A 23206-nucleotide genomic window follows, 5' to 3' on the forward strand; every position below is an offset into this window, starting at 1 on the left:
TAGTTGTTCAGTTTGGTCCCTGGTACTCCATTTTGGCTGATATAGCAACTTTGGGCTTTGTATATAGATACACAGAAGTTAATTCTCGGGCTCTATCATTTCCTGGCTAGATGACCTTGGGCAAATTACCTAACTTCTGTTAGTGTTTTTTTAATGCGAAAAATGGGAATAACAATGTTATGATAATTAAAATTACATTTAGGATCTGTACAAGACTTGGCATACAATAGACACTCTAATAAAGGTGGCTCTTTGTATTACCTAGATTAAGGGCTTAAATCAGATGATCTTTGGAGGCCACTGAAGATCTAAAATTTGGGTTTTTATTAATTCAGTTTTGAAAATTGAGTGGCATAGTTTTAAAAAAATTAAAGTGTGTCCTCTGTATTCTTTTTACCCACACATTTATTGTACATAACTTAAAACTGATATTTTGTAAATAACCACTTCATACTGGTCAAATTTTGTATTTTACAAGCTATTCTTTTTAATTTCATTAATAGTACACTAAAATATATTAGGAATTATTAGGCCTTTTGGCGCTTCCATTTTAAAAAGGAATATGAGTTTTTTTTTCCTTCTTTCAACTCTGGAATTGACTATTTCTTGAAATAAACTTTCCCCTCCATTTTCACCATGAATCCAATTGCTTCAGCCAGGAAGTAAGCTTTTATTTGTTTATTTGTTTGAATTACTGCTTTTTAAAAACTCTATGTACTATTTAAAATGAGGTTAATTGTACGATTCTAAAACTGTTCCTAAATGTGTTTTCTTCGTAATAGCTAAGAAAATATTTGTTTGGAAATTGTTTATTGAACTAAAAATTGATAGTTGATACATGATGTAAATTGATATATAAGCATTATGACCATAGAAGATCTTTTAATTACAAATTTGGAATTGAATAGTAACATTGTGCATTTGAAGCCAATTTTAAAGGTCCAACATGCACATTAATTTGCTTTCTTCACATCAAAGCAATACTTGAAATAAACAAAAATCCATGACAATTAGTAAATATGCAGTTATTTTTAAATAAGCCATCCTTGTTACATAGCAACTATTGATTCTATTATGTGCCTTTAACATCTAAAATAATTAAGCACAGGCACAAATTGCTATCTACTTTTTTGAATGTTAAAAGCATTTAAGTTATGAAATTTATTCTAATATGTGTATTATATATTTGTAAAGAGAACATTTCTTCCTACGCAAAGGCACAGTGACCCAAGAAAGAAATGACAATGTCATATTAGCAATTCTCCTTTCTCATGAGAGGACTTTTAGAGAACTTTTATTCATAGTCTCAGTAGCTAACATAGTCAAGATAATTATCATTCCTTGGCTTTACTGGTCCAGATCTTGATTTACTGCTTAAGTTAATGATACCATTTATTAGCAAGAAGTCATGTCCTCTCAATGAAATGTCCATTTATACTACAGAAAATTATATATGCCAAAATACATCAGTGAAATAATTTATTTATTAGAAAGTTATCATGGTCTTAATAAGAATATAGAGAATCTTAAATAGGTTTATTTTCATTATCAAATTAACATCATTAAGAAAGAACACAATACTTTTATATGGTCAGACACTAACACTAACTTGCTCTGCTTCTCATGTCAGCACCTGAGGGCAGAGTGAACAGGAGTCGTAGAGTGGATGCTGAGCACACAGACCTCTTGGCCAGTTAAGTGTATCTGAAAACCCCTGGTAGGGTTTGAACTCAGAAATGTGGAACTTCTACACAAGCTAAGGCAGGAAAATTCCCTTTATTAGTCTAAGAGAAGGAGCTCAGGAGTGTGAAGGTTCAGTGAATCTCTGTCCACATTAATTCCATTGGTGAAATTTCTGAGTCAAAAGATACTTTACCATATCTCTTGGTACGCATTGCCAAAATGTTCTCTGAAGAGTTGCTTTAATTTGTAGTCCCTTAAAGAGTAAATATGATAGTCTACCTTACTAGATCTTCACCACAGTACAAAAAACATTCTATTAGTTGGATGAGTAAAAAATATTCTTCATTGTGTTAATCTGAATATTTGTGGACTACTAGTTGGGTTGAACATTCCAACTTCTTTTTAAATTTTTAAACATGGATTGGTAAGGATAGGGGAAGTGAATAAGAGCAGGCCAGCCAATTGATTACACTGACTTAGGCTACTAAAAATTAGAATTAAAGGAAGTGTGGGCCTTAGAGAAGAATGAAAAGAGAAGCCTGTGTTACAAAACAAGACAAACCAAGGCAATTATAGTAATTTTAGTATATATTTTCAAATTTTAATTTCTGTAAATATGGAATTGTTGTTACAGTGTTCTTTTATGTCATCTCCCACATGTGTACCCTGAGGGACAAGGGAAGGGGAACTGATTTACAGATGGCTAGTACTGGCTAAGGATGGTCCATGGTTTGAAGATTAGAAATGAAAATGACAAATTTAGTCTTGACCTAAGCCAGCCACAAAAGGGTTTCAATCTGGTGGGTGGCAGAGTGGGGGATTTCATGTGGAGATGTTAGTTTGAAGGTGGCCTGAGTTTGTTGCTTGGAGTTGCAAGTTTTAAGATCCATCCCCAAGGAAAAGAATCTGTTAATCTAACAGATTGTCTAGACTTGAGTCAAGCAATTGGAATTTCAGCAGACAGCTCCAATTCTAGAAAAAATTTAAGGCATAATCAGAAAACCAAAGCAGAAGGCTAGTGCTAGAAATGGACATAGGTTGGGGAAGAGAAGGGATTGGGGAAAGCTCTGGCTCCACGTGCTGAATAGGGCCCAGGGATGATTTCAAGGGAGTACCAGAAGTTAATGGAAGGGAGATGATGGCTAATTGTCTCAATGACTAAATTGGGGCATGGCCTAGAAAAGTAAGGCTCACAATTTAAAATATTATTTGTATTCTTTTAAAATAAGAAAGTAATACATATTCATTGATGAAACTTTGAAAATTATAGAAAAGTCCAAAGACAAAAATCAATGCATTTTTTAAAATAAAGTAAAAGCAAACATTTCCTTTGAACATAATAGCCAGAAAGGTAAATTCTTATTCATTTTTATTTTGCCTGGGTAAACATGTTGAATGTTCAAAACTAAATAATTTTGTCATTTTACATTCTCTTATATTATTTTCTTAAAAGTAGAGAACTTCTAAGAATTAATTAATATTTCCCCGCTTTTAAGAATGTCAAATGCAGACTCTGCCACTTTACGAGAAAAAAATTAAATATTTAAAAGTAAAAATTATGCTTTTGGAAGAGAACTAAGGGCTATTTTAATCTTATAAGATTTCAAATTCTATTCTGATCTTTTTATTTCCCCTTATGTCATCTAATATTCTGGAAAAGACTCTTATCATAAGCATGTTTATTTAGTCTAGGCAATTCCAGAAGGAATCAAAAGTGTACATAGAGCAAAGAAATTTTTCTGGGATACAGATTTTGGCAAATGGAGAGAATTAAAAATAGCAAATAAGATACATGCTGACTCTTTGTGTATAACATGGCTGGTCCCTGGAACTTCAGGTATCTGTGTGACACCTGAGACTCAGAGCCAGAGTTCAGCAGCTATGAATGTGAGCATTACTCCATACAGCTTATGTTAAAGAATTTGAAAAAGAGATCAGACTTCAATTAGCGATATGAATGAAATGGTCTTGGTTCTGAAAAAGGGTTCAGACTTCAATTAGAGAGATGAATGAAGCTGATCTGGTTAGGACTAAGGCAAATTAGACTAAAGGGTAAAGGACAATATTGATAGTGTTTTAAAACTTCAACTTCTGTGTGAGACCAAAGGAACAGATGCTCATTTGGTGCAAAATCTATATTTTCTTTAGCACACTATATAATTTAACTTGTATGGTCAGTTTATTAAAACACTATAATTACCTGGAGCTTTGAATAGGGAGTGAAATCTATTTGGTTTATACAGGTTAGTGTGAAGCCCCAATACATCCAAGAGTAATTTGGGCAGAGAATAAAAATGTATTTGCAAAGCCTCCTTGAGGGACCAGGGGAAAATGTGGAAATATTAAACTTCCCCACCTAGGGAAGTACTGATATTCTCACAGGTATTGGGAACTACCAATTTAGAAGGCTGAGCCCTCGATCTTGGGGCTTGCCTTTACAAAACTTGTTACTGCAAAGGAAAGAGGCTAAGCCTACTTACAATTGGGCCTAATAGTCATCTCCAGAGAACTTCTTTTGTTGCTCAGATGTGGCCTGTCTCTCTCAGCTAACTCAGCAGGTAGACTCACTGCCCTCCCCCACTAGGTGGGACATAACTCCCAGGGGTGTAAATCTCCCTGGCAATGTGTGACATGACTCCCAAGGATGAGCCTGGACCTGGCATTGTGGGATTGAGAAAGCCTTCACAAACAAAAAGGGGAAGAGAAATGAAACAAAGTTTGTCAGTGGCTGAGAGATTTCAAATGGAGTTGAGAGGTCATTCTGGAGGTTATTCTTATGCATTATATAGATATCTCTTTTTAGTTTGTAGTGTTTTGGAATAGCTAGAAGGAAATACCTGAAACTGTTGAACTGCAACCCAGTAGCCTTAATTCTTGAAGACAATTGTATTACTATATTGCTTACATAGTGTGACCGTGTGATTGCGAAAACTTTGTGGCTCTCAATCCCTTTATCCAGTGTATGGACAGATGAGTAGAAAGATGGGGACAAAAAGTAAATGAATAATATGGGGCAGGGATGAGGGGGATGGGATGTTTTGGGTGTTCTTTTTTACTTTTATTTTTATTCTTATTTTAATTTTTTTGGAGTAATGAAAATGTCCAAAAATTGATTGTAGTGATGAATGCACAACTATATGATGGTATTGTGAACAACTGATTGTACATTGTGGATGATTGTATGGTATGTGAATATATCTCAATAAAATTGAATAAACAAAACAAAACAAAACAAAACAAAACAAAAAGACACATGCTGACAAGAGCCACATTCTTATTACCTTGTCCCTCCAGTTATCATCACTCAGCAGCTTCTGTCTAAGGGTTTCCTGCAGCTGCTCAATGCTTTTCTGATGTGAAATCAGCATCAATTCCCTGAAAACCATAAACCCAAAAAATGAGTCAAGACTCACCTCTAATACTTTCCTAAGTTGCAGAATTCGTGGCTCAGAGAATATTATTTCACAACTTAGTCTATATTTGCTCTGTTGCATTATAAATACTGCTACTAGATACCATTTTAACTGTTAACAGAAATTTACAAACATTTTCTCAGGTTTAATTTTTGCTTAACAAGTAATGAATTATTATCTTTGCACAAAATAGTAACAGCATATGTGTAGTCACCAATATAATAAAATGTTATAAGTTGTGGTTCAAATATTTATGAAAATATTTTGTTTCTTAAAAAGAAAAATATTTTGGGATATGTCATAAAATCAATAAATGTTAGCAGTTCCTGCTTGATTTATTTTTCCTTTCTTTATCTCAAAACTGATACGAACAAGCCAAACTAAATAGAGAGTAAATGTCAAGGATGTGGTATTGTACAAAACACATTAGAAGTTAGAAGAAAACATAAAGAACTCTTTAACACTTTAATCCACATAACTGATTTTAAACCTTAGTCTGTGATCCTTTGGGTAGAAGTAAGGGCAGGAGACTCATGAGAAAATTTTACAGGGACACTGAAATTAAGACTTGAAATATCACTAGAAGTGGCAAAAGCATGGTTTGTTCATCAGAGCTTTATCCCCTTTCCCTAATCACCATGATTTTCTCTTATTTTCTATGTAGGTGATTCTTCTCCATTGCTTATTCCTCTTTCTAATTATTTCCATCATCATTCTTTTCCTTTTAGCTCTGATTCCTTCTCTCAAACTTGTTACTTTCATTTATAACTGCCTGTCAGACATCACACCCTAATAATCCATCAGCATCTCAGATTCCACACATCAAAAACCAAATTCACCATCCTCTCTTCCTGGCCCTTCCTTCAACAGCCCCTTTGGCTTGAGACCCCTGAGTCATCTCTGACTCTTCCTTCTCCCTGAACTACCACATCCATTAAACAATAAGCTCTACATATTCTGCTTCCCCCTGTCCCTCAAGCTATTTTTTCCCTTCCTTTCTCGCTACCAACAGCCTTGTTAAGGTTGTTAAAAGTATTGCAATATTTTAAAAATCTATCTCTTGATCTCTATTCTAGTCTCACTCTTACAATATTACTAATTTGTTCCTTAATAAAAATAGTGCCTATATTGCTAGACTAGAAAAGTTTAAGGACACAAACATAAGAATACACATTTGACTTGGTAACCCAGATTATGAATATCATTTGAGAGAGGTCTATTGAAAAAAACAAAACTCCCCAGACATCCCTTTCCAGAAGTATGTCAGACTAGGTACTCTGACAAATTTCCTATTAAAAATAGCTATAAGTCTACTTAAAAATACAGAGAAAAATATTTAAAAATTAATCAGTAGGCTGGGCAAAAGCAAAATTTAAGTGAAACAACAGAAACAGGGCATCAGTGGAAAAAGTAGTGAAATCTGAATTATGTTTATAGGCTAGTTAATTGTATTATGCCAATGTTAATTTCTTAGTTTTGATAAATGTACTGTGGCTATGAAAAATAGACCAAAAGTAAACATATATTCTCTGTGCTGTCTTTGTAACTTTTCTGTAAAACCAAAGTCGTTCCAAACTAAAAGTCAAAAAAACAAACAAAGTGAATATAAGAATGCAACAATAAGTAGAACACTGTGGCCAGTTCTCACTTTGAAGTTGCCTTCCGTATCTGGTGAACTTGAGCCTTAAATGTAGCCATGAAGAGCTACTGGAGTTAAAAGACAAAGGGAGAATCCAAGAGGAAACTCACCTGCATAAAGTTGGACCACAAATATCAACACACTCCATATGTATGTGAAATACACACTCAATATGTGTTAAATAAAAAGAAGATCTCCTTTCAGGGGACAAAAAGGAAATTACCTACCTTAAATTTTGGTGCTATGCAGAGGAGAAAATATTAACGTCCCACAGAAATTTGTAAATACAAATAATTCCTAATGTAGGTGTGTATCCTGAATTCATACTGAGTGGTCCAAAAAGCTTCAGGTTAAGAATTCATTTTAAAATTATCCTAGGTTAATCATGCCTCCAGATATCTGATAGAACAAATATCAATCTTTGGGGGTGGGAGGGTGGGGGATGATTTTCAACCAGGACTTAAAGAAATCCAACAGATAAAGTTCCAAGACCTATGAGATCATAATAAAAAATCACAACACATATTTTGAAAAAAAAAAATGTTAAGGAGTAATAATGAGTAGAAACAAAAGACAGCATAACCAAACTCACAAATTCTAAGGATATCAGAATTTTCAGACACTATAAGATGTTTATTATGTCAAAAGAAATAAAAGACTGGATTAAAATGATGAATGAAATTTGAAAAAGGATAAAATCAAACTTCTAGAAATAAAATATACAATATTTGAAATTAAAAACTCAGTGCATAGTCTAAGAGCAGATTATTCACAGCTGAAAAGTAAAGTAATAAGCTGTAAGGGAGATTCAAAGAAATTATACAGGAAGATAAAAATATGGAAAATATTAAAGAAAAGTTGAGATATGAAAGACAGAGTAAGAAGACTTAATATATATTTATCATTCCAGAATGAAAGGAGGGAAAAAGGAGCAGCAGCAATATTTAAGGAGAATATTACAGATGGATAAAAAAGACCAAGCCACAAACCCTGGAAGCACATTGGTTTTTAACAAGATAAACAAAAAGAAATCTCACTCCTGGGCCCCTCAGAGTGAAACTGAAGAACACCAAAGCTAAGGAGAAGATCTTAGAAGAAGCTAGACAGAAATGGCAGATTACCTTCAAAGAAATCCAATGTACTGAAAGCTTATTTCCAAATAGAAACAAAGGAAGCCAAAAGAAGGTGAAATAATATGCTCAAAGTCCTATGAGAAAACAAACATCAATGTAAAATCGAGTACCCAACAAAACTATCTTTCAGAATAAGACTGAAACAAAGACATGTTCAGATAAATAAAACCTGAGCGTTTACCACCAACAGACCATAACTAAAGGAGATTCTAAAGAATATGCTCTGCAGGAAGCAACATGGTCTCATAGAGATGGAAAAACATGCAAAAAGAAATGGTGAACAAGGCAACTGGCAACCACGCAGGCAGGGCTGGCTTCATGGGTGTGTGACCAGGGCAGTGACATAAGGCCCCAGGGTCAGAAGGGGGCCCCATGCTTCGGGAGCAATGCTCTGTGGTCACCATCTTGAAATTCTTTACAATTTTATCTTTGAATTTATGAAGATTTACTTTGTAAGTGAAGTCTGATGGGGCAATGGAGCGGGTACCAGGGACATGGGGCCTCAGCTCACACACAGTCCTGCTCTCTGCCTTCCTGGAATGGTTCTCAGCCACCTGCTCCTCTGCTCCCATTAAGTGACTGTTGTCACCCTCAGCTTCCAGCGGGGGCCCACCCCCAAAGATTGATATTTGTTCTATCAGGTATCTGGAGGCATGATTAACCTAGGATAATTTTTAAATAAATGAGTAATGGGGTAGGGTCCTACATGTCTGTGAGTCTATACTTACCCTGTGATATCCCTATGCCTGAGGGAGTGTGACATTAAATAGCAAATAAAAGACACCAGGACAGGTTGGGAGAGGCTGTGAAAGAAAGGAAAAAGCTTTTTTCCTGGTTTTTGAATAAGAAGCCCCAAATTTTTATTTTTCACTAGGCCCTATAAATTATGTAGCTGGCCCTTCATGTAGGCAAATGTAAACAAAAAATTAGCTGTACAAAAATGATAATTTTGATTATGTCTAGTTCATTGGGGCTAACAAAAGTATAGAACTAGAATACTAGACAGAAAATAAGATGTATGCCAGGAGGGCAACTATCAGATCTGAAGTGTGTTCTTTGGTCCTTGCATTATTTGAGAGGAATTTACATACTAATTTTAGACTTCATTAAGTGACATGGTAACATTTCAAGAATAACCAATAAAAGAAATAGAATATGCCATTAGAGAAGAAATTCACTAAGAAAATAAAACTCCAACAATCCCATCCGTAACAGGCCCAAAAGAAGAAAATAGTGCAGAAAAAGAGGGAGACATAGAAACCTAACAAACAAACCCTAGCTATGTGCTAAAACATTCCTATAACATAAGGAATGGAAAGATTTACAGGTAAAGTTTGAAAAAAAGATATAACATGAAAACACTAAAGAAAAGGAAGTATGGTAGTGTTTTAGTTTGCTAATGCCGCCGGAATGCAAAACACCAGAGATGGATCGGCTTTTATTAGAAGGGGGTTAATTTGATTACACAGTTACAGTCTTAAGGCCATGAAGTGTTCAAGGTAACACATCAGCAATTGGGTACCTTCACTGAGGATGGCCAATGGTGTCTGGAAAACCTCTGTTAGCTGGGAAGGCACGTGGCTGGCATCTGCTCCAAAGTTCTGGTTTCAAAATGGCTTTCTCCCAGGACATTCCTCTCTAGGCTGCAGTTCCTCAAAAATGTCACTCTTAGTTGCTCTTGGAGTGTTTTTCCTCTCTTAGCTTCTCTGGAGCAAAAGTCTGCTTTCAACAGCCGTCCTCAAACTGTCTCTCATCTGTAGCTCCTGTGCATTCTTCAGAGTCCCTCTTGGCTGTGGCAAGCTTGCTCCTTCTGTCTGATCTTATATAGTGCACCAGTAATTTAATTCAGACCCACCCAATGGGTGGGCCAACACCTCCATGGAAATTATCCAATTAGAGTCATCACCCACAGTTGGGTGGGGCGTATCTCCACGGAAACACTCAAAGAATTTCAATCTAATTAACACTGATAGGTCTGTCCACACAAGATTACATCAAAGATAATGGCGTTTGGGGGACATAACACATTCAAACTGGCACAGGTAGCAAGATTAATATCAAAGTAGACTTTAAGACAAAAGTCATTATTAAGGGCTGATAATTACAGCTTTAATTCACCACAAGTAATCTAAATTTATATGCACATATTAAAATAGCTTGAAAATATACAAAGCAAAACTTGAAAGAACTGTAAGGAGAACTAGCCAAATCTACACTATAGTGGTAGAATTCAACGCACCTTCCCCCTTGTATATAAGCCAAGCCTGACTACCACTTACGGCCATGAGGGTGTATACTGCACAATGCCTGATCACTATATGAATGACCCCCTGTAGTTTTGCAATGTAGCAACCTAGGGTCAAGGAGACAAATAATTCAGCAAAGATATAGAAGATTTGACCAATATAAATAATAATACTGATTTAAGGTACATATATAGAGCTCCATATCTAATTTGTAATTATTTTCCAGCTCTTACAGACATGACACTTAATAGCCCAGAGGATAAGTTTTAGCAATTTTCAAAAAATCGCTACCTTCTCACCACCAGTGATGAGAGTTCCAGCTCTTCCATATTCCTTGCCAACACTTAGTATATTTAGGCCTTTAATTTTAGACACTCTAAAAGTGCTCAGTATCTCATTGTTTTAGTCTGCACTTATTTAGTGACTAACGATGATGAACATCTTTTTACATGATTCTTAGCCATCTAAATATCTTCTTTGGAGAAGTGTTTGTTCAAATCCTTTGGTCATTTTTATTAGAATTTCTGAAGTTCTTTGTGTGTGTGTGTATATATATATATATATATATTCGGGATACAAGTTGTTTATTAGATATATACTTTGCAAATATACTATCCCAGTCTATGACTTCTCATTTTCTTAACAGTGTCTTTTGAAGAACAGATGTTTTTAATTTTGATGAAGTCCAGTTTATCTTTTGTTTTCCTTTATGGATCATGCATTTGGTGCTGTATCTAAGAAATTTATGCCTAACCAACATCACGAAGATTTTCTCTTGTGTTTTCTTCTAGAACTTTTATAATTTTAGGTTTTATATTTATTTACCCGATCCATTTCAAGTAACTTTTTAAAAATGCAATTTTATTGAGATATACTCACATACCATATAATCCATCCAAAGTATAAAATCCATTGCTTACAGAATTATCATATAATTAGTTATGCATTCATCACCACAATCAATTTTAGAATATTTTCATTACTCCAAAATAAAGAAAAAATATATAAAAAGAGAAAAAAGAAATAAAAAAGAACACCACTTACCCCCCTATTTTATATACATATATATATATACGTATATATATACACGTATATATATATATATATATATATATATATATATATACACACATATATACACGTGTATATATATATGTCATTATTTTATTACTTATCTGCCCATTCACTGGGTAAAGGGAGTGTCAGTCACCAGGTTTTTCCCTATCACATGGTCACACGATAAAAGCTTTAAAGTTACACAATTATTACCAAGAATTAAGTCTATTAGATTAACATTCAATAGATTCAGGTATTTCCTTCTAGCTATTCCAATACACTAGAAACTAAAAAGGATTATCTATATAATGCATAAGAATAACCTCCAGATTGATCTCTCAACTTTATCTGAGATCTCTCAGCCGCTGAAACTTTATTTTGTTTCATTTCTTTTCCTGCTTTTGGTCAAGACAGCATTCTCAATCCCACAATCCCAGGGCTGGGCTTATCCCTGGGAGTCAAGTCACACTTTGCCAGGGAGACTTACATGCCTGGGAATCATGTCCCATGTAGGGTGGAGGACAGTGAGTTTATTTGAAGAGTTGGCTGAGAGAGACAGGTTCCATCTGAGCAACAAAAGAGGTTCTCTGGGGGTGACTCTTAGGCATAATTATTAGTAGGCTTAGCTTCTCCTTTGCAGGAATAAGTTTCATAGGAGCAAGCCCCAAGATCGGGGGCTTGACTTATTAAATCGGGATTCCCTAATGCTTGTGGAAATATCGAATTCCCCAAAGAGAAGAAGTTTAATATTTCCACATTTTCCTCCAGTCCCTCAAGGGGTCTTTGCAAATACTTTTTTATTTAGGCAGCAACTAAATTTCTCATCCATTATAAATTATGAAGAAAGATTTGAGCAGTCATTAGTTGTCAAAGCTATTTTGAAGATACAGATTTTTTAGCAGAACTAATGGGAAGAGGAGGGCTCTTCAGTACAAACTGATAAAGTTACTGCATTGTGGAATCTCTGGATAAAAGGAAGCAATCATTTTTCTACCCTGTTCTTGAATTACCTCTTTAATATCTTTACCCAATATTTAAATGATTGACATACTCAACAAGGTACAGGTTTTGAGACAACTTGCTACAGAAAACACAATTTTAAAATAAAAATGATATTTAAAACAGGAAAAACCAAAGATATACAAATGACAGACTAGTGGTTTACAGAGAAGGCAGAATTGGGCTAGCATCCTCTTCGGGGTTTTCTGGCAGCAAAAGCAGAGCAAGGGGACAGTTTCCATTTCAGAGAGAAGGAGGCCGCCATTCTCCAGGTGAAGGGTTTCCTCTCACTGGGTCTTCCAGGGATACCTATCGCTCCCTGCTTGGCTTCACAGTGAGGGCTGTTGCCTTGGTAGTGCCTGCCCTCAACAGCATTTCCACATCAAATGCTGCAGTGGACTCATATTTGGGTTCTCACTGAATAAACCAAGAGCAGAGCATGAAAACATAGCTTAGCGAAGGACAGAGTTAGGGCAGGGGAGATAGCCTGATGGCTGCACCTGATTCAAATCAGCCCTAGAATATCTAGAAAAATAGATGAACTGCAAAATTTCCAAGTGTACTTCAAAAATGTCTTCTTTTCATTCAGGCTTTGTATTTATACTATTAATCAACAATTTGAGATTGATTTCTCTGGAAATGATGAACATTGCCTTGAGAATTGGGCCCTGATCCAGATGCTTCAGGAAATAGGAGACAAGGGAGTGAAACTGAATTTCATTCACGGGAAGGGCTAATCTAGGTAGAGGCCTTTGTCACCTCAGGAAGAAGGGATGTAGCAAAAAAAGAGAGAATGTTTTCTCAAAAACTTTGCCTGCTCCAACTGATGAACAGAACCATCAATTAAGACCCTAAAGAGCTTGAATATGTTTAAGAAAGAATACTCTAGAAAATTCTCAGAGTAGGTGTTCTCATGCGCCAGACACCACAGAAAAGTCTCACTGACATGTTTACTGCCAATTTTTTTTTTCCCTCAAAGGGGTTGGGATTAGAGTCTGATAGGGCCCCCATGTCTGTGACATTTTACTCGAGCCTGGGGAGACATGCTGGCTCTATCCAGCCCGTAAGGAACAGACAGTGGGATAGAGGGGAAAAATCAATGTAGGGGCATATTAGGGAATTAAGGAGTAATTGCTTGCTCTGTGGCTACAGCCATGTAAAAATGTGTTTTCACAAGGGTAGCCTGGGTATAGCAGGTAAAATGCAAACAGTCACCAGTCACATGAAGGTGGTGACAGGCAAATTTTTCATTAAAGAATTTCCCTAACATTTTTTCCAGTAACTCTTAGAAGGGCTTCACTTGATGCAATTATAATCCTAATTAAAACGTCTCTCTTCTCCCTGCTCAAGCAAGAGTCTTAAGACACACAATTGTGTGTTTGCATTTTATTTTTAAATTACATTTCTGAAATTTACAAACACTCTGTACCCTCCAAGCAACAACTCCTTCCTCCCTCCCCTCAGCCCCTGATAATTTCTAATTTACTTTCTGTCTCTATGGAATATGCTATTTCTATATATTTGATATAAGTGGAATCATACAGTATTTGTTCACATGTGTCTTGCTTATTTTACTCAGTGTAATGTTTTCAAGGTTCATCCATGTTGTAGATTTATTCTTTTTTAATAGCTGAATAATATTCCATTGTGTGCATGTACCACATCTTGTTTATTCATCTGTTGATTGACACGTGGGTCGCTTCCACCTTTAGGCTATTATAAATAATACTGCTATGAACATTGGTGTACAAGTATCTTTTGAATCCTTATTTTCAATTTCTTTGGGTATATTCCTAGTAATGGAATTGCCAGATCATATGATAAATTCTATATTTAGCCTTTTGAGGGACTGTCATATTGCACCATTTTACATTCCCACCAACAATGCACGAGGGTTCCAATTTCTCTGCAACCTCTCCACCACTTATTTTCTGATTTTTAAATAAAAGACATACTTGTGGGTGTGAAGTGTATCTCATTGTGGTTTCGATTTGCATTTCCTTAATGGCTAATGATGTTGAACATCTTTTCATCTGATTCCTGGCCATTTGTATATATTTTTTGGGAAAATACCTGTTCAAATTCTTAAAATTGGGTTGTTGAGATGTAGTAGTTCTTTATAAATTCTGGATATTATGCCATTATCAGATATATGATTTGCAACTATTTTCTACCATTCTGTAGGTTGTCTTTTCACTTTCTTGCTAATATCCTTTGATGAACTAAAGTTTTTAATTTTGATGAAGTCAAATTTCTTGATTGTTTCTTATGTTGCTCATGCTTTTGGTGCCATATCTAAGAATTCATTGCCAAATCCAAGGTCATGATTTGTCCCTATGTTATCTTTTAGGAGTTTTATGGTTTTAGACCTCATATTTAAGTCTTTGATCTATAGACATACCTCATTTTTATTGCACTTCACTTTACTGCTCTTCACAGATAGTGCACTTTATACAAATTGAAGGATTGTGGCAAACCTGTGTCAAACAAGTCTATTTATAAATTTATTTATAAATTCTTTAATTTGCTAGCTCTACTTTTTATCATACATTGTCACCTCAAGATATCTAAAAGGCTCAGATGTTGTGAAATAATGACTATTATCCGCAATAAACACAGGTATTTTACAAAAAATGTAAATAGAATTAAGGTTATAATATAAAACTGTCTTCTAGACATAGAGATACTAGAAAAGAGCACTTCCCTTTGCCCTTCCTTTTCTTCCTGTTTCCACCATTTCAATGACTAAGTACAGAAATGTGTCCAGCTCCAAGAAGTGGATTAGCAGAGGTCATTCCCAGAAGACAGTCCTTCCTATAAACTAACACAAGGACATTTCTATAGGGATTATCTTTCTACCTCTATTTTTAATATACTTTGGACATTAGTACTTGTCCTTTAATACATAGCAATAACCAAAATGCCTATATTAGAATAGCGGTCAGACAATCTGAACTTGTCTAACAACTCACAGGCAAAGAACCCTTTCCTCTGCACTTCCTTCCCTGATGCCACCATCCCCTCAGCATCCAAAGACATCTAGTTTAACAATGCCATTCTACAAATATAGCTATTCCTCTGCATTAACAGAAGAACTATTTAGTCTTATTTTACATTCTCTACTTTTAACATATGTTGTATACTTCTAAGCATCTAGAAAAACTAGAAGTTTTTCTAGATGCTTAGAATAATGCTTAGAATAAGCACAAAGGAGATTTGAATAAACCAAATACACGTGACAAAGGATATAATCTTAAAGTGTCTTCAATAGGAATATTATGGCCTAGAATCCCTTCCCTTTCTCACCTCTATCAACCCAGTGGTTGCATCTGCAATGCTTAGAGGGTATTTTAACAATTTTGTTTCCACAAGTAAACTTCTGTCATTTTCAGAACAAAGTCTTCCCTATAAATTTTAACATGAAATGTAGAAAATGTATTAGTTTACTAACTCTACTTCTGTTATACCCTGACAACTTCTTTAACATCTAGAAAGACTAGATGATAAAAAATTAGGACTCGTTTGTCCACTTTATACACCATAAATGCAGTAAAGTAAAACAAAATGCACAGAACATATAATATGCCTATTTTTCAGTTAACTTTTGTATGTGGTATGAGGTAGAGGTTCAATTTCATTATTTTGCATGTGGATGTCCGGTTTTCTCACACCATGTTTTGAGGAGACTATTATTTTCCCATTGTGTATACTTGGCACCCTTGTCAAAAATCAATTGGCCATAGACTGTGCATCTATTTCGAGACTCGATATTCTGTTCCATTGTTCTATTTGCCTGTCTGGATTCTTAATGCCCTTTAATGTCCCCATACTGAATCTCTTTAGTACTGAAACTTTCTCCATCTCTCTCTCTCCTTTCTTTGTTTCTCTGTTGGTAGGGCTCCCGTTAGTATCTTAGGTAGGGCAGGTCTCTTGTTAGTAAATTCTCTCAGCATTTGTTTGTCTGTGAAAAATTTAAGATCTCCCTCAAATTTGAAGGAGAGCTTTGCTGGATAAAGTATTCTTGGTTGGCAATTTTTCTCTCTCAGAATTTTAAATATGTCATGCCACTGCCTTCTTGCCTCCATAGTGGCTGCTGAGTAGTCACTAGTCTTATGCTGTTTCCTTTGTAAGTGGTGAATTGCTCTTCTCTGGCTGCTTTCAGAACTTGCTCCTTCTCTTAAGTATTTGGCAATCTGATCAGAATATGTCTCGGAGTGGGTTTATTTGGATTTATTCTATTTGGAGTTTGCTGGGCATTTATGATTTGTGTATTTATGGTGTTTAGAAGGTTTGGGAAGTTTTCCCCAACAATTTCTTTGAATACTCTTCCTAGACCTTTACCCTTCTCTTCCCCTTCTGGGACACCAATGAGTCTTATATTTGGATGTTTTATATTATATATCATATCCCTGAGGTCTTTTTTGATTTTTCTCCCCATTCTTTCTTTTGTTCTTTCATTTTTCCATTCTGTCATCCTTGAGGTCACTGATTCACTGTTCAGCTTCCTCTAGTCTTGTACTATGAGTATCCAGAATCTTTTTAATTTGGCCAACAGTTTCTTTAATTTCCATAAGATCATCTTTTTTTTTTAATTTCCTCTTTCAATTTCTTCTTCTCCTCCATTTCCTTTATATCCTGTGCCATGCTCTCATTGTTTGTCTTTAGTTCTTTGATTAATTGCTCCAAGTACTGTGTCTTCTCTGATCTTTTGATTTGGGTGTTTGGGTTTGGGTTATCCATATCATCTGTTTTTTTTATATGCTTTAACATTTTCTGTTGTTTTTGGCCTCTTGGCATTTGCTTAGCTTGATAGGGTTCTTTTAGGATACATAGACTGATTCAAACACTTCTTTCTAATTTGTCAGATCTACAGCTTGGTGGAGTATACTTTCTCTAACTAACCAGCAGGTGGCATCTGCGAGCCACCTATTTCCCTCAAGCCAGTTCTCCCTAATTTTGTCTTTGTGGTGAGTGGGGGCCTGTGTCTTGTGGCAGTCCAATTGGTGCGCCAAGTTTGCATGTGTAGTTAGTGCTGCCTGCCCTGAATGTGGGGTATGTGTCAGAGAGGTTAGGAAGGGAGGGCGACTTTAATAATCAAATCTCCCAGGTGTTCTTGGAGATTTAAAGCTGTTGCAATAATCTAATCCTTCAGTTCAGTCTCACCACAGTTTTTCTCTGCCATTGACCCAAAAGTCCTTGGTATTGGTGTATGATCCCCAGGACTTCTGAGTGGGTCCCTCTTTCAAGCCGTGCCCTCCTAGGGCCTCTGCTGAGGGAAGACTGTGTTATGTCACAGGTGAGTGCTGTCCCCCAAGGGAAGTTCTGGGCTGCAGGGCCCTGTAGGGGCGTTCCCAGCCTGCTGAAAGGATGGCTGAATGGGGCGTGTTAATTTCCCCCTTTTTACACAGCTTCTTCTTCCCAGCTCTGGGACAGTTAGCTGTGGGTGCATGAAAGGCTATTGTCCATGCCAGATATTGTGGCATTTGTGTATGTTGCTGGAAACACTTCCCATCACACTGGGTTGTTTGTGGCAGCTCTGGGCTGTGGTGCTGGTGCTGAGCAGGAGCATTCCCAGCCTGCTGGGAACATGACTGTAAGGGACGCCCCGCTTTTCTTGGGAAGTTATGGTGTTTAGCAAATTTTCTCAGGGACTTATTGCTTTGTCCCTTAGAACTATCTTAGCTCTGCTCTTGCCTGGGCCCAAATTGCAAGTCTTTGAGGCTTTCTGCAATGGGCTTCTTAGAGTAATTGTTTTAGAAAAAGAGAAAAAGATTAAAAAAAAAAAAGAAAGAAAGAAAAGAAAAGAAAAAGAAATGAAGGGCCCTCCTTGCAGATCTAATGGGCTACTGAAATGCTAAGAGACAAGGAGTTAGGGCCATTAAGGAATAATCAAGAAAGCAGAGAAACTGGCTCTTCAGACAAGAGTCCTCGCCCTCTGGATTTGCATATGCGCCTGATTCTGTTTGAGCCCTCCCCTTCTCCATTTTATGTTCACTGGAACTCCAAATAGTCTCTGTTTTTATTTTTGACTTTTTTTTGCTGTTTTTGCTAGCCCTATTTCCTCTCCACTGGCTTGCTCCCTGATTATCCAGTATCTGGTCTCTGTCTATGTATGTTTGGAGTTTCAATTAGCAGTCTGAGTTTTTAGAGCTGCAACTGCAGTTCACCATCCTGGTTCCCAGCACTGAGGGCTCCTCCTCCCATGGGACTGAGCCTGGTAGGGAGGGGCGTGGGTCCCCTGGCCACAAGAACTTACAGATTTCACTGATCTCAGCTGTTCCATGCGTTCGTGAGTGTTGTATGTAATACGCCCAGAGTCAAATTGCTACGCAGTTCCTGGCTTTCTACCTACTGCCCTGGAGGAGTAACTAAAACCCACACCTCACCACTCCACCATCTTGCCCTGCTATCACCTGTCTGGATTCTAATACTACAATGCCTTGGTTATTTACAGCTTTAAAATAAGTCTTGCAGTCAGGTAATGACTTTGATAGTTTGATTATTCAAAGTTTTTTCAAAGTTGCCTTGGCTATTATGGGTTCTTTGCATTTCAGTATCAATTTCAGAATTAGCTTTTTAAATTTCCACCAAAAATTTCTGCTGCGATTTTGATTGGGATTGCACTGAATCTCTAAATCAATTTGGGAATATTTGCTATTTTAACACTATTGAGGAGTCTTCTCTTCCATGAGCATTGTATCTCTCTCCATTTATTTAGATCTTCAATTTATCTTAGCATTGTTTTGTCATTTTCAGCATACAGGTATGAATACCTTTGTCAGATTCATTCCTAATATTTCATGTTTTTTGAAATATCTTTGTAAATATTGCATTTTAGTTTCAATTTTTCTTTCAAATACTTAGAAATTGTGTTAGCTTTTGGAAATCAATCTTGTGCCCTGAAACCTTGCAAAATTCACTTATTCATTCTTGTAACTTTTTTTGTAGATTCCATAGGATTTTCCATGTTAGCAAGAAGTTATCTGCAAATAAAGATGGTTTTGTGTTTTCCTTTCCAATGTAATGCCATTTATTTCTTTTACTTGCTCGATTTTTCTGTGTGGAACATTCAGTACAATGTTGAATAGAAGTGATAGTGGATAACATTTTCTTGTCCCCAGTCTTAGACACAAGCATTTAGTCTTTCACCATTATGACTGATATTATCTGTAGGTTTCTGTAGATGCCCTTTATCAGTTTGAGGAAGTTCCCTTTCATTCCTAGTTTGCTGAGAATTTCTTAATATCAGGAATGGATATTGTATTTTGTCAAATGCTTTGACTGCTTCTATTGAACTAGAGTCATATCATTTTCCTTTTTTAGCTTGTTCATATGGTAAATAACATTCACTATTTTTTTATAAATTTAAAACATGCTTTCATTCTTGGGGTAAACTCTACTTATTATCCTTTTTTATATTGCTGGATTCAATTTATTAAAATTTTGTTTAGAATTTTTGCCATCTATGCTCATGAGGGATTTTGGTCTATAGTTTTCTTCCAGTGTTGTTGTCAGGTTTTGGTATTCATGGAATAAGTTGGGATTATTCGCTCTTCTCCTCTCTGTAAGAGTTTGAATAGGATTAGTATTATTTATTCCTTAAATATCTGGAAGAATTCACAGTGAGTTCTCCTGTGACTGGAATTTTTCATGCAAAGATTTGAAACTACCAGTTCAATTTCTTTAACAGATATAGGTTATCTTTAACAAATATTATCAGGTTGTCTATTTCTTCATGAGTGAGATTTGGTAGTTTTTTGTTTAAAAAAATTTTCCATTTTATCAGAGTTGTCAAAATTAATAAAGTTGCTCATGGTGTTCCCCTATTATTATTTTAATATCTAAAGAGCCTGTAGTGATATCATCTGCCTCATTTCTGATATTGGTAATTTGTGTCTTCTCTCTTTTTTCCCTGATCAGTCTGACTTGAGTTTTATTTTATTGATTTCCTCAAAGAAATGGTTTTTACTTCATTAATTTTCTCCATTGTCGTTCTGTTTTCTTTATCTTTATCTATCTCTGCCCTGATATTTATTATCTTTACTATCTATCTTCTTTTGCTAATTTTGGGTTTATTTGCTTATTTTTTTAAAAACAAGCTGAGACCTTTTTTTTCTCATATAGGCATTTAGTGGTATAAATGTTTCCTACCTTTTGCTTTAGTGAAATCTCATAACTTTTGTTATATTTTCATTTAGTTTAAAATTTCTATTTCTCCTTTTCATATCTTCTTTGATCCATATGTTATTTGGAATACAATATTGAGGAGTCAATATACAAATATTTGGAGGTTTTCCAGATAACTTTATGTTATTGGTTTCTAAGTTAATTATACTGAAATCAGGGAACATATGCTATCTAAGTTGAATCCTTTTAAAATTGTTTAGCTTTGTTTTATGGCCCAATTATATGATCTATCTTGGTGAATATTCTGTATACAATAGAATAGAATGTGTATTCTGATGCTGTTGGAAGAATTGTTCTATAAATGTCAATTAGGTTAAGTTGACTGATTGCATGTTTCAAGTCTTCTATAACTTACTGATTCTTCTACTTATTTCATCACTTATTGAGAGAGGCCTATTGAAATCTTTGACTGTAATTGTGGATTTGTCTACTTCTTTCTTAAGCTGTATTACTTTTTGCTTCATGTATTTTTAAGCTCTATTATGAGAAGCATAAACATATGGGATGGTTACAACTCCCTGGTGAATTGACCCTTTATCATTATGTAATGAACTTAATTATCCCTAGTAATATTCTGTGTCCTGAAATATACTTTGATATTCATATAGCAATTCCAGCATTGATTGTAGTCACCATGGTAGGTCTTTTCCCATTCTTGACTTTTAACCTATTTGTGTCTTTACATTTAAAGTACATTTCTTGTTGGCAGGATATAGCTGGATTTTATTTTTTAAAACAATTTGATAATCTCTATCCTTTAATTGGAGTGTTTAGACCATTTATATTTAATGTGATTACTGATATGGTTAAGCTTAAATCTATCATCTTACTATTACTTATTTGTCCCATCTGTTCTTTGTTTCCATTTTCTTCTTTTTCTGAATTCTTTCGGATTTTGTGTATGTTTTATGCTTCAGTTTGATCTCCTTTCTGGTTTATTAGCTATCATTCTCTGTTTTTTATTTTAGTGGTTTCTCTAGAGTTTATAATAGGTATATTAAACTTATCCAAATTGTGGTAGTCTGAAGAATGGTTCCCAAAGATGCCCATGACTTCAAACTCATAATCTGTGAAAAGATTAATTTATATGGCAAGAGGTATTTTGCAGATGTGATTAATTTAAGGATCTTTAGATGGGGAAATTATCCTAGGTTACCTGGGTGAACCCTAAATGTAACCACAGGGTCCTTATAAGAGAGAGGCAAGAGGACTAACATTGTGGGGCGTGATATGACAAAGCAAGTGGAGATAGGGTTCCTGGGGCAAAGTGCCAAGGAATGCCAGCAGTCTTTAAAAGCCAGAAGGGGCATGGAACAGATTCTCCCCAAGAGCCTTTGGAAGGAACCAGCCCTGCTGACTCCTTGATTTTAGCCCTTTAAGACTCATTTGGACTTCTAATCTCCAGACTTTAAGAGAGTAAAATTGTGGTGTTTTAAACCATTAAGTTTGCAGTAATTTGTTACAGCAGCAACACGAAACTAATACAGTGGTCACCTTCAAGTGATATTATACCACTCTGTGTATAATATTAGAATCTTATAAAAATAAACTTGATCAAGATAAGGAGCAGAATTCAATGGGAATAAAATTATAATTCCTATGTTTTTCAAAATGCCAGGATCATTGAATAGATATGGCTGGTCATGTGCCTGTCAGAAGTACAACTGATTCTGGCAATTTGAGCCACTTTATTAAGCTATGTTTCCTGTTTGAAAGAGGTCTTACTGATTAAAAAATTCCAATGAGCATTTCCAGATGGGTGCCTGTGAGTTTTTAGGAGCCACCTTTAATATAAAGTAAATGGCACTGAATATTTGAGATGCTAGAATTTCAGTTTCTCTGGAAATAGTTATACTTTTGATACCACCAGAAGTAGAATTTTTTTTCCTATACCTTCCTCTGATGGACCTAATACAAAGCACCACTGTTATAGCTATCTTTTTAGAGCAAAAACTGTGAAAGTCTAGTATATTACGGCAGCTAAAATATGGTAGGCCAGGGTTAAAACAGTGTTGCTGAAGTAAAAATTATTCCTAAAATTTCAAAGAATTATGGAGTTCTTTTATAACATTTACACAAAGTATAAGGTGGTTTGAGTGAACAGTTATAAAAATTATTAACTTGGATCTGTGATGATAATTTTGCTTGATAGTATGATGACAAAAATGAGAAAATTTTTCTACCTCTTTGATACCCTGAGTCCCTGCTCTTGACTTTAAGAACTAGTTAGTGCAACTCTTTAAAGGGGACAAGACAAGAAAGAATAATTACATTTGATTCAGCAAGCACTTATCATCCTTGATTAGAATGGAATGGGCAGTGGGAAATGTATATAGAGATGACTATATGTATGAAAAACATAATCCTTATTCTTAAGATAAAAATACACATATAGTATACTAGTACACCATGGAAGGGCTCACACATTATTCAAGATCACAAAATTAAGTGTAACCATCTTAAGACATTGATAAAGAAAAAGCAATGCCAAGTTGAAAGAAACTATAAAGGACTAACTTTGACTCTAGTGGGTTTTTTTGCTAGAAATCTAGAGAAATTATGAAAAATAAATCATTAATGTTAGCAAAATATTCCATCATTTATCATGTTATAAAAACTGGAAGAGTGCAGACATTTTTGAACATCATATAGATATCTAACTTCCTCTTTAGAAGTAGTTCTAGAGCTATTGATGCTTTAGAATTACAGGAAGCAACACAGTTTTAGGTCCTAAATTTGGATTTTACTAAGAATCTAATAAAGAAGATTACCCCCTAGAATCTAGTCATTTCGAATTGTATTCCCAGCTCTGATTTTTGGCAAGTCAGAAGCTCTCTAAGTCTGAGAGAA

General features: G+C 35.4%; 1 protein-coding gene across 1 annotated transcript in view; it reads right to left on the reverse strand.

The window, feature by feature from the left end:
* Positions 1-23206, reverse strand: part of LEKR1 (leucine, glutamate and lysine rich 1) — a 171317-nt gene that overhangs the window by 31293 nt on the left and 116818 nt on the right. The window contains exon 8 of the mRNA XM_037842007.1: positions 4965-5058. Within this exon, the coding sequence (XP_037697935.1) occupies positions 4965-5058 (94 nt within the window). The remainder of the gene's footprint in view (positions 1-4964; positions 5059-23206) is intronic.

This window comes from Choloepus didactylus, chromosome 1 (genome assembly GCF_015220235.1).
Source record: "Choloepus didactylus isolate mChoDid1 chromosome 1, mChoDid1.pri, whole genome shotgun sequence".
Classification (NCBI taxonomy): domain Eukaryota; kingdom Metazoa; phylum Chordata; class Mammalia; order Pilosa; family Megalonychidae; genus Choloepus; species Choloepus didactylus.